The 13,348-nt window shown below is 52.2% G+C and overlaps 1 protein-coding gene across 2 annotated transcripts in view; it reads right to left on the bottom strand.

Moving 5' to 3' along the window:
* MERTK (MER proto-oncogene, tyrosine kinase) overlaps window positions 1-13,348 on the bottom strand; it is an 85,750-nt gene that overhangs the window by 58,223 nt on the left and 14,179 nt on the right. For both annotated transcript variants that reach the window (XM_019714516.2, XM_019714517.2), the window contains exon 2: window positions 7,315-7,690. In XM_019714516.2, coding sequence (XP_019570075.2) covers window positions 7,315-7,690 — 376 coding nt within the window. The remainder of the gene's footprint in view (window positions 1-7,314; window positions 7,691-13,348) is intronic.

Genomic DNA, 13,348 nt, shown 5'->3' on the forward strand with positions numbered 1-13,348 from the left:
GAAAATGGAGAGCCCTCCCAGGACAAATATCTCCACATCAGGGGCTGGCCCTCCCCTGATCATCTCCCTGGATGTCATGGTAACAGGAAGGGGCTGAAGACAGAGGAAGAGAAGCCTGTCTGGGGTGATGGTCTGCCCATCGGAACAACCAAAGTGGGAATGGCACACACTGGGCGCAGCAGCTCTGGAAGACTGTCCAGTTGGCCAGTCAGTCTAGTCTTCTCTGCGTTCCCAAGGGAGACAGGTCATAGCTGCTGCAGAGGGACCCCTTCCACGGCTCACAGTTTACTTTACAAGAGGCGTCATTTTCAGGCAAGGCCCAGGGCTCGACAGAGCGGACAGAACGATCTGACAGATGGGAGGGCGTTTGTACCTTCCAGACCAGCTGTGGCTTGGGGCCTGGGACTTTGGTATCGCAGCAGGCTTGCGACGCGGCGACTCAGGGAGCTAGGGACCAGGGACAAGGCGACAGCCACAGAGGGAGGCAGGGTCGGGCACCAGGAAGGCAGCCCGAGGGGGACGCAGAGGCCCAGGGAGCCCGAGAAGCGATTGGCACAAACAGCAGGTGAGCACCTGGGGCTGCAGAGGTCACACTGCACAGAAAGTGCAGGCAAACAATCAGGTCAGGACCAGAAAAGGGGGACACAAAGGGAGCATGACCAAAATGCTGTGTTCAGCCATTCATGTCAGGAAGAGCTTAGCAGTCGTCTGGGGGGAAGGACTGTGTGCCTGCCCGACAGCCAGTCCACATCCACCGTGCCTACAGCATGGGGAAAATTTCAAAACTATTCTACGTGTTGTTTCCAGACACCGAGCAAAGGCTCCCGTGCCGAAGGCAGGGTGGGGTGGCTACAGAAAGGAGGATGGCGTCTCTGAGCCCCTCCTTGTCCCCAGCAGAAACAGCAGGCACAGTCTCCACGCAGGCTCAACAGGAAAGGCTCTGAGCTCAGAATAGCAAGCTAGGCGTTCCAACAACTGAGGAACGGTTCCAGAAAGAACACAGAAGGGGGGCATAACTCAAGAAAAGGCCCAGAACTGGAGATTCGCGTCTTCCCTAACCGGGCCCCTAGGTGAGCAGCACAGTGGGAGCAAAAAGGAAGCATATCAATGATTCCAGGTGACAACAGGAAATTATTTTCATTTTGAAGTCTCTTTCCAGCCAAAGTACCTCAAGGTGAGCGCAGGGAAAAAGATGAGGGTAGGGGAAAAACAATCTCTGAAAGATGCAAGTCCCAGGAGGCTAGTGGAAGATGGGCTCCTCACCAAGTGAAGGAGTAAAAGCCGAGAAGGGGCTGAGCTCCCAGAAGCAGGAGAGGGAGGGTCCCCAGAAGGAGAGCAAAGACAGCTTAGCCGGACCCCAGGCCCAGAACAGAGCAGGACAGGGACACTCCAGTGCAGGCGTCTCCAAGGAGAAAGTCAGACCTGATAATTTCGTTATTTGGAGAGGAGATGCATATTTTCCTGTAGAGTTTAGAGAAGAATGAGTCGTTGCTACTTACAAAATTAAGCAAACTAACAAGCAAGGAAACTATTAACTTCAGGAAAATAAAAAACTAAGAAGTAAAATGTGATGACTGTCTACGACTTCATTCAGCTGAAAACAGCATTTATGTAGCCCCCAAAATGTGAGTCCTGTGACACTCTATTAGATTAACATAGCACACTGGGGCCTGGCACACACACACACACACACACACACACACACACACACACACACACACACACACACACACACACACACACACACTCTCTCTCCCTCTGCAAAGACACCTGAGGAATCGGTGACCTCAGGTCCCCAGTGAGAAAGAGCTGCGGGCTGGAATGGGAAAAGGAATTTCTGAAGAGACGAAATATTTCACCATATGCGTGCACTGCTTTAGAAAAAGCACGAAGACCCCATGAGATGTTGGTTAAATACAAACATCTGAACCAGGAAGAACCCAAGAAACCGTGCAGATGGTTCTGGCATCCAGACAGGAAGCACTTGGCCAAGCCCAGGGCCAGCCGCTGCACGGCCCGTCATACCAGGGCCGCCTTGGCTGGGCTGGCCTTGGGACGTCCTGCAGGGACACGCAGCGCCTCTCTATTCCTCGGACCTGTCCCAGCTGGGCTGGACTGCTCAGAATTGGTGCTTGAGTAGCAGCTAAGCCCTAGAGCCTCTTAAAAGAAATCAAAACAGGACAAATATTGTATGGTTCCATTTATGTGAGGTCCCTAGAGTGGGGAAATTCATGGACAAAAAACATGGAGTGGAGGCTGCTAGGGGCTGGGGATGGGGGTGGGAGGGGTCAGCATTTCATGGGCACGGTTTCCGTTTGGGAGGACGAGAAACTTTTGGAGGTGACAGTGGTGATGGCTGCACGACATCCTGACTATGCTTAGGGCCCCTGAACTGGACACTCAAAAGGGCTAAAGTGGGCAATTCTATGTTACGTATATTTTACCATGGAAAATAAAGGAAAAATGAAAAAATATTTTAAAGAAATGCAAAGGCGCACTGACAAGCATCCTGTCTGTACCTGCCACAGATCAAATGGAGCCATGGGCCACCTGCGTGCAAGGCCTTGTACAAGTTCTCAGCCGAAAGGAAGTCTTCTGAGTATGAAGCAAGTCACCAGTATCAGCGATCTGTGACTAATGACAACTTTTCCAGCTGATATCAGGCTTGGCTTCAGAAATTATGTCCTTATTTGCTGCTTTCTCATGTATGATTCCATTTAGAGGCCACCAAAAGCAGCAGGATAAAGAACACCCTACAGCAGGTGGCAGGTTCCCACAGGGCAGCTGTGGACACGCCCCTCCCTCCCCCTGGCAAACACCGGCTGCTCAGGGCACCAGGAGCCCACAGGGACACAAACTACTCACTTCCATCTTTACAAAGAAAGTGGACTAGGAAAGCAACGTCCTTCCAGCCTCAGCCATGGGAACCATCAGGAGGCCCCGAATGTATGGAAAGCAAGCTGCAAACATTTCCCATTTGCCACAAGTCCGGTCACTAGGTCTACAGGGCCCTCCGCCCAATGCTTTACCGGAGAGGGGGCCTCCCCAGCTCGGGGGAGAGCCGTCATCCCTACCCCAGCCCTGAGAGCTAATTATGTCCCACAAATGACACCCTCCTGTAGGGACTCCAGGGAGCGGTCTCGGCCAAGTGGTGTCCGAGGCCTGGACACACGGATGAACTACAGTTTTGAGCTGGTGTCATAAGGCAGAGGGGGCTGGATACTGGTTGGGAAGCCAGGGGGGCGCCAAGCCAGTGACTTGAGTCCCGAAAAGGAGGCCTAGTGATGTAGCCTCAGCCCCACACCATCCAGGACAGGGGCGGAGGGCTCAGTACTAGTCAGCAGGGAGGGGAACCCCAGTGCTAGCTGACCCTGAGTATTTCTATACCTACAAACGAAAGACAACTCAACTCTTGATAGTAACAGACATCTCAGTGAAACAGGAAAACTGTGAATTACTAGCACAGATGCAGCTCAGGTGAGCGCTGGACCTGAAGCACTGTCTCATTTGTCCCTTCTCTGTCTACGTCCCCAACCCTGGCATTGTAAGAATAATTTTAAATGCCTTCCCTTTATAATTTTTTTTTTTTTTAAAGATTTTATTGGGGAAGGCGCCGGGAGCTCAGCGGCAGCTCAGCTCAAGGTGCCGTGTTCAATCTTAGTTGCAGGGGGCGCTGCACACCATCCCTTGCGGGACTCGAGGAATTGAACTGGCAACCTTGTGGTTGAGAGCCCACTGGCCCATGTGGGAATCGACCCGGCAGCCTTCGGAGTTAGGAGCACGGAGCTCTAACCGCCTGAGCCACTGGCCGGCCCTATAATTTTATTTGCATTCTTCTGTTTTACCATAGCCGATTACAGTGGCATATAGCAACCATTAAAATATTTTGAAGACTTTTAACATCATAACAGAATGTTGTGATTGAAACAAGACATCTACGCATCTATGTGATAAAGTACAAATTTATTTCAAGAACATTAAGTTTATATGTGCTTGAAAGAGTTTCCTCATGGGTGTGGGACCCTAGTTTTCTTCTCTGTGCTTTTCTGATATTTTCCAAGTGTTTTAACAAGATACACATATTACTGTTAAAATAATCCAAGAACACACACAGGCAGCAATTTTAAGAATCGTTCATGCCTGAGCCCGAACTTCCATTACGCTCATCAGACAGCATGGGATTTGCACTTAGATGCCTTGGGCTCCTCCCACAGTCCCCATCGTCCACCCTCTGGTTTCAAGAAACTAAGGTTTGACTGAGACATGTGGCCGCACTGAGTGGCATCGGTGTCCCTCTCTCCATCCTGGGGCCATGTCCTCCTTCCCAGATTGATCCTTCCAGGCCAGACCTGGAACCTGAAGGAAACACTAGTGTGTTAACACTGCCTTAGTACTCACACTGGACGCTGGAGTCTCCCTCCTGCCATCCTGTGCCCAAGCACAGCAGGGGGACAGGGACCAGTCTGCCCTCCATCTCCATGTGCCCAAGTTCGTTCAATTAGCTGTTCATCTACCCAGTAATGGCTTACCTGCAAACTCACGAGCAAGGCCGGCTGCGTTTATAACTGGTGGGCAGTTGCCCGTGTTCTGGTTGGGGAATAAAAACTACTCCTTGTGTTCAAAATGATGTCACCAATGATGCTACAGCTGTCCTTTGTGTAATTACTTTGCCACATTGTTTTCATCCTTTGCAAGGGAGCAAGCACTGAGGGCCTCGGTGGGAAGAGACATTAGAGCAATGGCCGAGAGACAGAGAAGACTGTTCTGGTGATTCGCTACACAGGCCTGAATTACCCCTCAGCCAGGCCAGGTCCCATTTGAGGATCAAGGACCACGCGCTTACTTAAGGCATTCAGGAGTCTAGGGGTGGGATGAGAGGAGGTGAGGGTCTGCACGATATGGAAGAGACAGTGCGGAACCCACATCGGGCCGAGAACGTTCAGTAGAGCGTCCACAGCCCTGCCAGTCTCCAGCAGCTCACAACCCTTTGTACGGAAGTATGAGACACGTACAAACTGTGGGGCCTCCTCATTTTCAGGTTCACGTAACTTCCGCCCTTCCTTCCTACAACAGCTTATGGAGACCTGACGCAAAATGCCTTGTGTTTCTCTCTCCGAGTTCTTCTGCCTCCTGCCAGTGCCTCCTGTCTGTAGTTTGCACATTCCCTTGAATAAACGCAGTCCCTACGGGTGTCGCTAATGGCAACCCCAGCAAAACGCAGGCTGAGGGATTCCTCATAGAACTGCGTGCACCAGAGGCTTAGGACTAGTTTTTAACTGTTCCTGTTGCTAGAACCAGACTGGACTCCTTCAGGGCCCGTGAGATGGGAGACGAGAGGACCCTGCAGGTGTGCAAATCAGGCTGCCGGCCTGAGGATGGCCAGCTCACCAGCTGGTGTCCCCGGCAAGTCACCCTACTCAGAGGGACCGCAGGGCCCTCATCTAAAAGACATCAACATCGTCTCTCCTGCTCCGAAATCACACAGATATTTATAATCTGGATGAAACCACTGTAATTTACCTCCTTGAATCACTCTACAGCCATTCTGCCACCTGAACATGACTTCATTCAAGTTGCACGTTACGCCGGTGACTTGGTATTGTCCCAAATGCTCCTCAGTTCAGCTGAGTGTCCATCATTTGCAAGAATTCTGGTCACCGAGATTTGCTTTAAGGCTTAGTTTGGAGGTCAAATAAGATGTTTTTCCTCCACAGTGAATTCATGAGAGTTAAGCTACATACACAAAAATGTATAATTTTTCTCTGAAGTTCTCAAATGGTCACCCAGGTCACCTCCTGAAGCCTAAAGACATTAAGTCCAAAAGAAGATCAAACACTCCCTGGTGCGAGTCCTCTGACCCTCGCGATGCACCTGGACCTGCTAGTCATATGGCCCAAGCCCACCTCTGCCAAGCGGGCCAGGGTCTCACGGCTCACCCTGCTCGGACCTCAGCCCAGGGAGACAGCAGGGCTGCGCTCCCCTCTAAGTGACACCTGATGACACCAATGCAGCAGCTTTGTTTCCTTGAGCATTTAAATTGCCCCTGTTCATTTTAAATGGCAATTTTACTTCTTCCATCAGAAGCTGTGTCTGCATAATGGTAAAGCATCTGTGTTTTGTAGTTAATGCAGAAAAAAATAGTCAAATCTCCTGAGGGGTCTCAGCCACTGGCTGAGAAAGGCCACCCAAGAGACCAGCCCGAGATTGAACCAACCGAAGGAAATAGGGTGGGTGTGATCTGTGCCTTGGCCTTGACCAAGCCTGTAACTTGGGGAAAAAATGGAAGTAAAGGGCACATCACATGGGGGTGTTGACGCATCAAACTCTAACTAACTCCAAGGTGGTCTTCTGTAAAAGAAGCATGAAATGGTTCACCAAAGACATGACATAGCGCGGACTGCCCCGAGGATCATGCCAAAGGAAGTGACAGGTGACTGAGGGCCCCACGCCCAGGGGAGACCCTGCGTGACTGACCTCATTCTGAGTGTGCAGCGACCACAGGCCCACCTACTTCTAACAGCGTACATGCCAGGAGGTCCCCACACAAAAGAAGAGCCCTCCCAGCTAAAGAGGAGAGAACAGAGAATAACATGGGGTGGCAGGAAGAGAGCAGCTCCCTCAGGTCTAGTTTTCTGAAGCTGGGTGCCTCCATCCCACTGACAATGGATTGTGGCAGCTACACATCCTGGCTTGGCGTGGCCTTGTCACTCCCCTAACTCAATGGCTTGCCCTGACCGAAAGAAAGCAGAAGAACACTGAGATGGTGACCCAAGTAGCTGAAGGTCTGTCTCATTTCCCCGGACTTTAGACCTGTTATCTTTCCTTACCCCAATTCGCCTGCGGCCTACATCAGTGCCTTGATCTGCAGCAGGGTGGGGGTGCTGGGGAGAGGTTGGGGGGTGCTGATACAGGGTAAATGAAAGTGATGGAAGGACTGCATTGTTTTAAAAGCTCCAGGCAGGTACTTTAGATGTGTCCTTGTTGTCAAGCAGAACCTGTCCCTGGACAGGTTCTCGACTCAAGCCCTGGACTCAAGCAGCACTTGACATGACAGCTGGGTCAAGTGGAGGTAGGCCCCCAGGACCCAGAGCATCTGATAAGCAACAGTTCCAGTGCAGCCAAAAGCAATTTAAAAGAGAGCCACCATACAGACTGTCACATTCATCCATACTCTGAATGGACCAGTGGGGTTACGGACGTGGAACACAAAAGGTTGTTGTTTTATTGACACAAAAGGTTGTTGTTTTATTGACGAGGCTTTTGGTTTCGAACCATCAACAGCCTAATGTTTAAAAAGAAAGGAAGAACACGTACCTGAAGGACGCGATCACTGCTGTGAATTCATCGTCTGGATAGAAGTGAGTGACTGCATGATGTGCCCCCAGCAACTCCTTGCCATCTTTCCACCAAGAAATGTGGATGTCCTGGTATGTGTTAGGGACGCTGATGGAGCAGTTAAACTTGACGTTCTTGTGCTCAGAAAGTACTATGTGACCGACCGTGTGATTAAATGCAAGAGGCGGTAGGCGCTTGGACCCGGCAGAGGTCACCCTGGGAGGGGTTGCACTTCCCGTTGGTGACAGCTCCATGGAGGCCCCACGGCCGAGAGGAAAGGAAGGTGGCAGGTGGTCGGGCGGGCCTCCTGGGAATGGCAGGGTGTGCATGGTTTCTTCTCCCACCTCAGCGAGAGCTGTGAAAGAGAAGACGGAGTTTTAGCCTTTAAAACACTGGAGTTTTCTCCAAGCAGGTTCCCAACTTATGCGGCCACGACGAGGGTGCAGCGGTACACCCTCAGTGTCTTCAGACCCCATGGGAGGAGTTTAACACACACCTCTGATTCACAAGGTCCTTCAGTGTTCATTCAACACTTTCTAAAGAAGGTTTAAGAAATATACCTTAAAATACACCACCACAACCGTGCGGGGGGAAGAAAGTGTCCTTTGCCCTCCAGGTTCTCCCATTGGTCTAACAACCAATAGACATGAGGCAGATTAGCAAGAGAAAATGACGCAATTTGATGCATATGTATGTGTGGGAACCCCGCACATGAGAGTCAGACCCCACCTACAGGAGAGGTAGAGAGACAGGAAGGGAATGTGGGTGTAGAAGACATCCTGAGCTAGGGACGAAGTCAGGGGCCCCGGGGGCTTCAGAGGGTCACTGCAGGATGACGAGGAGAGCAGTGCTTAGTAAACAGAAGATGCCCTGCCCTGTAGGTGGGTCAGAAGAGGTCATCTCTGACCATCTCTTATTGTAGGCCCCTAATTCAAGTTCTTCTAGGCGCTCAGGGAGGGGCAGAAGTTTCTCATGAGCCTAAAGGCAGCCAGGTTGCCTTTCGCTCAGAGCAGTGGCACACCACAGAGGCACCGCGTGGGTGGCCTGTTCTGACCCACACACCTCTATTAGAAAGTATTTGTATAACTGTGACTCATTCCAAGTCCTTCATACCCAACTCAGCAGCATGGCAGGAAGATGACGGCACAGACATCACTTTCTGCCAGTGGTCTTACAAATCTGGCCAGTGGTCTTGCGAAGGCTGCTACTTGACACAAAGAGACCCATCCCTACATATGGGGCGATCAAAGTGCGCCTGTCTCCAGTCACACGACGAGTTGGTGCTTCTAGCAAAATGCTTGCCGCTGGAATGGACCTAGAAATGCTTTTTTCATGTAGCCCACAAGCATTTCTAAAAGAACAGGTTCACAATAGTTGGACTTCTAGCTTTTTAATGGTGTTTTTGGAGCCTACAGTCTATGCTGTCGTTACGTTATGCATTCAATCTTGTTGACCGTGAGCTGGGGAGACTGGCCTGGCGTTCTGCGGGTTAGTGACCAGGGGTACACCGAGGCACCCCAATCCCTATTGGAGGGCTGTGCCTGCTGTCACGCTCGAGATGTCACACCCTTGTGTGTGTGCAGGAGTAGGGTGGTCTGTGCTTGGGCCTGCTCCTGATTTAGGGAATAAGAATACACCACACCCAGTTAAACTCGAGTTTCAGGTCAACAGCAAATACTTCTTAGCATAAGTACCCAGCTAAACACTGATATGGCTAATGGAGCTACAGGCAGGAGGTCTGGGGGCAGAAGGGGGGCCTGACAGTGTGTCCGTCTGCCCTTGTCCTGGACACAGCTCCGGCCAGCCAGTCCTCTCCATACAACTGCCTCCCACGCCAGGCCACTCTCCCAGCTGCTGCATTTGGGAACACCACAGGTGGGGGACAAGAGATGTCACTAGAAGGAGCCAGGGAAAGCCCCCTGCTGGCCCTTAGCCTGAGGTCCACGGCTGTGGGGATACAGAGCCCTCTGTGTGCCTGGGGGACAGCTCTGGGGGCAGCCTTGCACTGGACTTGACCAGTCATCCGGACAGAGGAGTGCGCTGAGGCTGGAGGGCTCCCCTACCCGAGGACCATGCCAGGCCAGCCTGATGCCCGGTGTGGCCTGGGCTCTCAGCACGGGGAGGAGAAGCCCAGCCTGGAACCCCCGGCCCCCACTTCCTCCGAGTTGGGGAGCTTTGTGCCATAATGACTGGTCTGGCGTTCACCTTGTGCCTTATGCACTCTTCCTGCAGGCTTCCAAGTACCCGGGTGACCTGTGCGTCTTCCATCAGCAAACTTATTGTGAGTACTTCTTCCTCGCTGAGCACCACACACGGGGAGCCGGGTTTTGACCAAATCACTATTTTTTCTTTTTCTTTAAATATATACTCCTTTCATAGAAGGCAAAAAGTAGAGTGAGGAAGAAAACGATACTTTGGTTTGTTTGTTTAACTTACTTAAAAATACTTGACCTTTGTAATTATAAAGGTAACACCAGTCTGTTTTGAAAAAGTCAAACATTTGTACAATCACAGAAAGTATGAAATGGAAACCTGTTTTGTAATCCCAACACTACAAGTTAAGCCCTGATTACCATTTGGGATGTAACCTTCAGTTTTCTATGAGCAGAGCTGCTAACTGAACCAAATAATGGCGAGGCCCCCAGGGGATGTCATAAAATCAGGGAGCAGCCACACCCACCCTGTCACCACCAGATGCTTTAAAGATAACTCATCTCCACAACCGAATCTGCCAGAAGTTGGCAGAATGACTTAATTGCCAACAAATATTTATATCTGGGTCTCAGATTTGCTGTGAAAATCCAATGGGTCAGAGAGAGGCACTTGCCCAGGACAGGGGCGGCACACAGCTAACTGGGGGGTGGAAGGGGTCCCTGATCCCTCCCCACCCGACAGGTCAGCCCTCCCAGGTGGGTGCTGCCCCCCACTTTGTAACATCTGTGACCACTTGTTCAGTTCCTTGGCCCCCGCTGGACCCCTGACAGCCGGGTGAGACCTTGTGTGGGTACACTACAGCCAGTTCAAAGAGGTGTTCAAATACAATACATGCGTTGAATGAATACATATGCATGAATGAGAGGAGGGTAGGGGGTGAATAGGGTCTCAAGGGGCAGAGGTGGGGGGAAATTGGAGAGAAAGAAGAGGTTCTAATAGCCTGGGAACGCCATTTAGCTGTAGTGTGGTGCTCCTGTGAGCCCCGAATCCTGACAGGGGCAGCAGGGGCTGCTGGAAGGTTCCTGAGCAGGGGAGGAGGGAGATCAGAGCTGGACCAGGGCATGGGGAGGAGGCAGCCAAGAAGTGGGAAGGACGCAGGCGACACAGGGGTCTGGCCACATGAGCGTTCTCAACATGGCCGCCATTTCACACAAGAAAGGTCAGTCTGACCCAAATGTCTAGGAAGCATGTAATCTCAGAAGTGGTCACTTGGCAGCTTTACCCTGGGCCACTGCTCGAAGAACATAGGCCGTGAGCTGCTTCAGGTCCAGTCTCCTCGTGTGAAAATGGGAATGGAACAGCTGTGCCCCCAGGAATAAAGGAAGCATGGCTATGTCTGGGTCACAGTAAGCGCTCGGTCAAGGTTGGCTTTTAGCATTTGATTCCTTCCTCATCTTATCAGGAGCCAGGAAAAGCCTGCCATGGGGACATCCTGGAGATCTAACTGCTCATCTGCAGGCTTGGGACTCAGGCCCTAGGTTGTGAGGCTCATGCTGTACGTTTTTGGGGGTGTCGCCATCCACACGGTCAGTGAGAATAGAAAATGTGCAAAGAGGTGAAATGAACATCATTCTGAGGTTCTGGGCCCAAGGCAACAATCGCTTAGAAATCTCAGCTGAAGCTGCCAGCTGTTCACTGTTCTGACTACTTCAGTTGCATCATGTCCCACCTCCCCATTTGCCCTCCTCCTAGTGGATTACTTCACTATTATTTTGGAGGGAGTGATGGCAGGATGAGACCAGACCAAAAGTGTCACAACTTTTCATTTTCATTAACCTTTCCCTGAGAATTCATCTTCAAGGTGACAAGAAGGAACGTGCTGGGCCTGTGTGACAATTGCAGTTGTGGAGACAGCGTTCAGTGTGCAAGGGGTATGAGAATTCTAATCAGAGATGCAGCAGGAACGGCCCTTACTACAGCACACACGGACAAGTGGGCTGCCTCTGGAATTCACAGGACATTGCCTCTCCTTACCCCTCCCACCTTCTCTCACAGTCATGTCCTTGTGTGGACCGCACAGCAGCTAAAGTGGGAAGTTTAACCTGGCAAGCAACCCTGGATAAGTGGCCTCCTGCTCAGGTCCAAGAGTCGCTTGCTGTCCAGGTGCTCTGGCAGCTGCATTTGCGAACTCCAGGGGCCACACCTGTCCAGCCCTCGGGTGACATGATGGAGTGTCCCTAAGTGTGCCCACGTGTGTCCAATCACTGCTCAGCCCTTGACCAGGTTGCAACGTCAGTCTCTTTAAGACGACTGTGTCTCCATCATCTTCCTCCCGTGCCCAGCACAGGGGCAGCCGGCTTCATGTAGCTTTGCCTTGTTCTTGAACAAGTTTGTCTGCAGCTGCCTTGAAGACTGGGGGGGTGGGAGGGGTGGCATCTTCTGAGGATGGCATGGTGCATAGAATGGAATGGACACAGCAGACACTGAAGGAATAAAGGGGTGTGATGCAGGCAGCGTCCCGACAGGTGGGCAGGAAGGAGAGGTGGTCAACGCAGGGACACTGCTGTGGCTGGGATGGGACCGCCTCTGAGGATCCCCTGCCACCAGCCACACACAGCCCAGTGGGCCAGACATTTAGGGACCTTAGTGTCTTATACTCAAAATTGGTCCATTAGGGGCCGCTAATAAAGAAGCTATTTTCTATGTGATCAACTTGAGCACACACCCTGAAATCCACAACTGTTAGCTGAGTGCTGGTGGGCATGTGCAATGGCAGGTGGGGTGGGGCGGTGCTACTCAGAGCCCCCAGCCGCTTGTATGGAGACATGACCTTTCCAACCACCTAGGTGGATGAAGACAACGGGATGCACAGGTCCCCAGAGCACTGCACTGATGCTGGCTGATGTTGTATTGCCTGCATCTGATGTGGGCCCGGCGGCCACCTGAAGTAGGAATGTCTGGACCTCATGGGAGCGAGTGCTGCGATCACCAGGGTGGTCTGTCTCAGAAGACGCACAGAGAATGGCAGTTCTGGAGCAGGGTGACTGCCAGCCATGAACAAGAGGGTAAGTGTACTTCTGGCCTGTGATGGCCAATGAGCTCTGGGCTCAAAGGGGCCTCCCGAGGGCTGGCCCTACATCATCTCCTAGCATTCTCCAAGAGCCTCGGGTTACAGGTTGAGAAGGGCACAGGAAGCGGCAGCTGCTGAAGTCACGGGTCCCAGGCTAGCCAGTGGAATAACTATGTGAAGTGCCCCCCCGGCCCTGGATGGCTGGGCTGGGCAGAGCAGGGCGCTGGGCCCGAGGAGCCCTGTTTAATCCCTGCCCTCGGGTGTCTTATGCCCTCAGCCCGCATTACAGTCCTGGGCACCGTGTGGCGGGACAGGAGAGCCAGGCTGTGGACCCCTCCGGGGGAGGCTGCAGGAATGGCCAGTGGCCTTGTACTTCCAGGGGCTCTGATTCCATCACGGAGCACATGTGGGCAGGGAGGAGATGGCAGCCTAGGGTGGGTACTCCCGGTGCCCTCGGCCACCTGCCCGGGTTTGCTGTACAGCAGCCCCTGAGCGGGGAGCATCTGGGCTTTGCAGAAAGGCCTATGGCCTCTGGAATCCCGTTTGTGCCCACGCCCGTCCCCACCCCAGGAGAAAGGCCAAACCTGGACCGGTGCCCTGTCACCCTGTGTATGGACCACTCCCCAAGGCCACCGGCTGAGGCCAGACTCAGAACAACAAAAAAAATTCTACTTTATGCAAAAGCCAAGAACTCTCCACTGATAAAGAGCAGCAACAATGCTGAACGAGAGAAAACTTAAGGAAGACTTTCAACCTACAGTCACTTGCCCTGATTGCTCCCAAGTCGTA

This window comes from Rhinolophus sinicus, linkage group LG05 (assembly GCF_036562045.2).
Source record: "Rhinolophus sinicus isolate RSC01 linkage group LG05, ASM3656204v1, whole genome shotgun sequence".
Taxonomy (NCBI): Eukaryota; Metazoa; Chordata; class Mammalia; order Chiroptera; family Rhinolophidae; genus Rhinolophus; species Rhinolophus sinicus.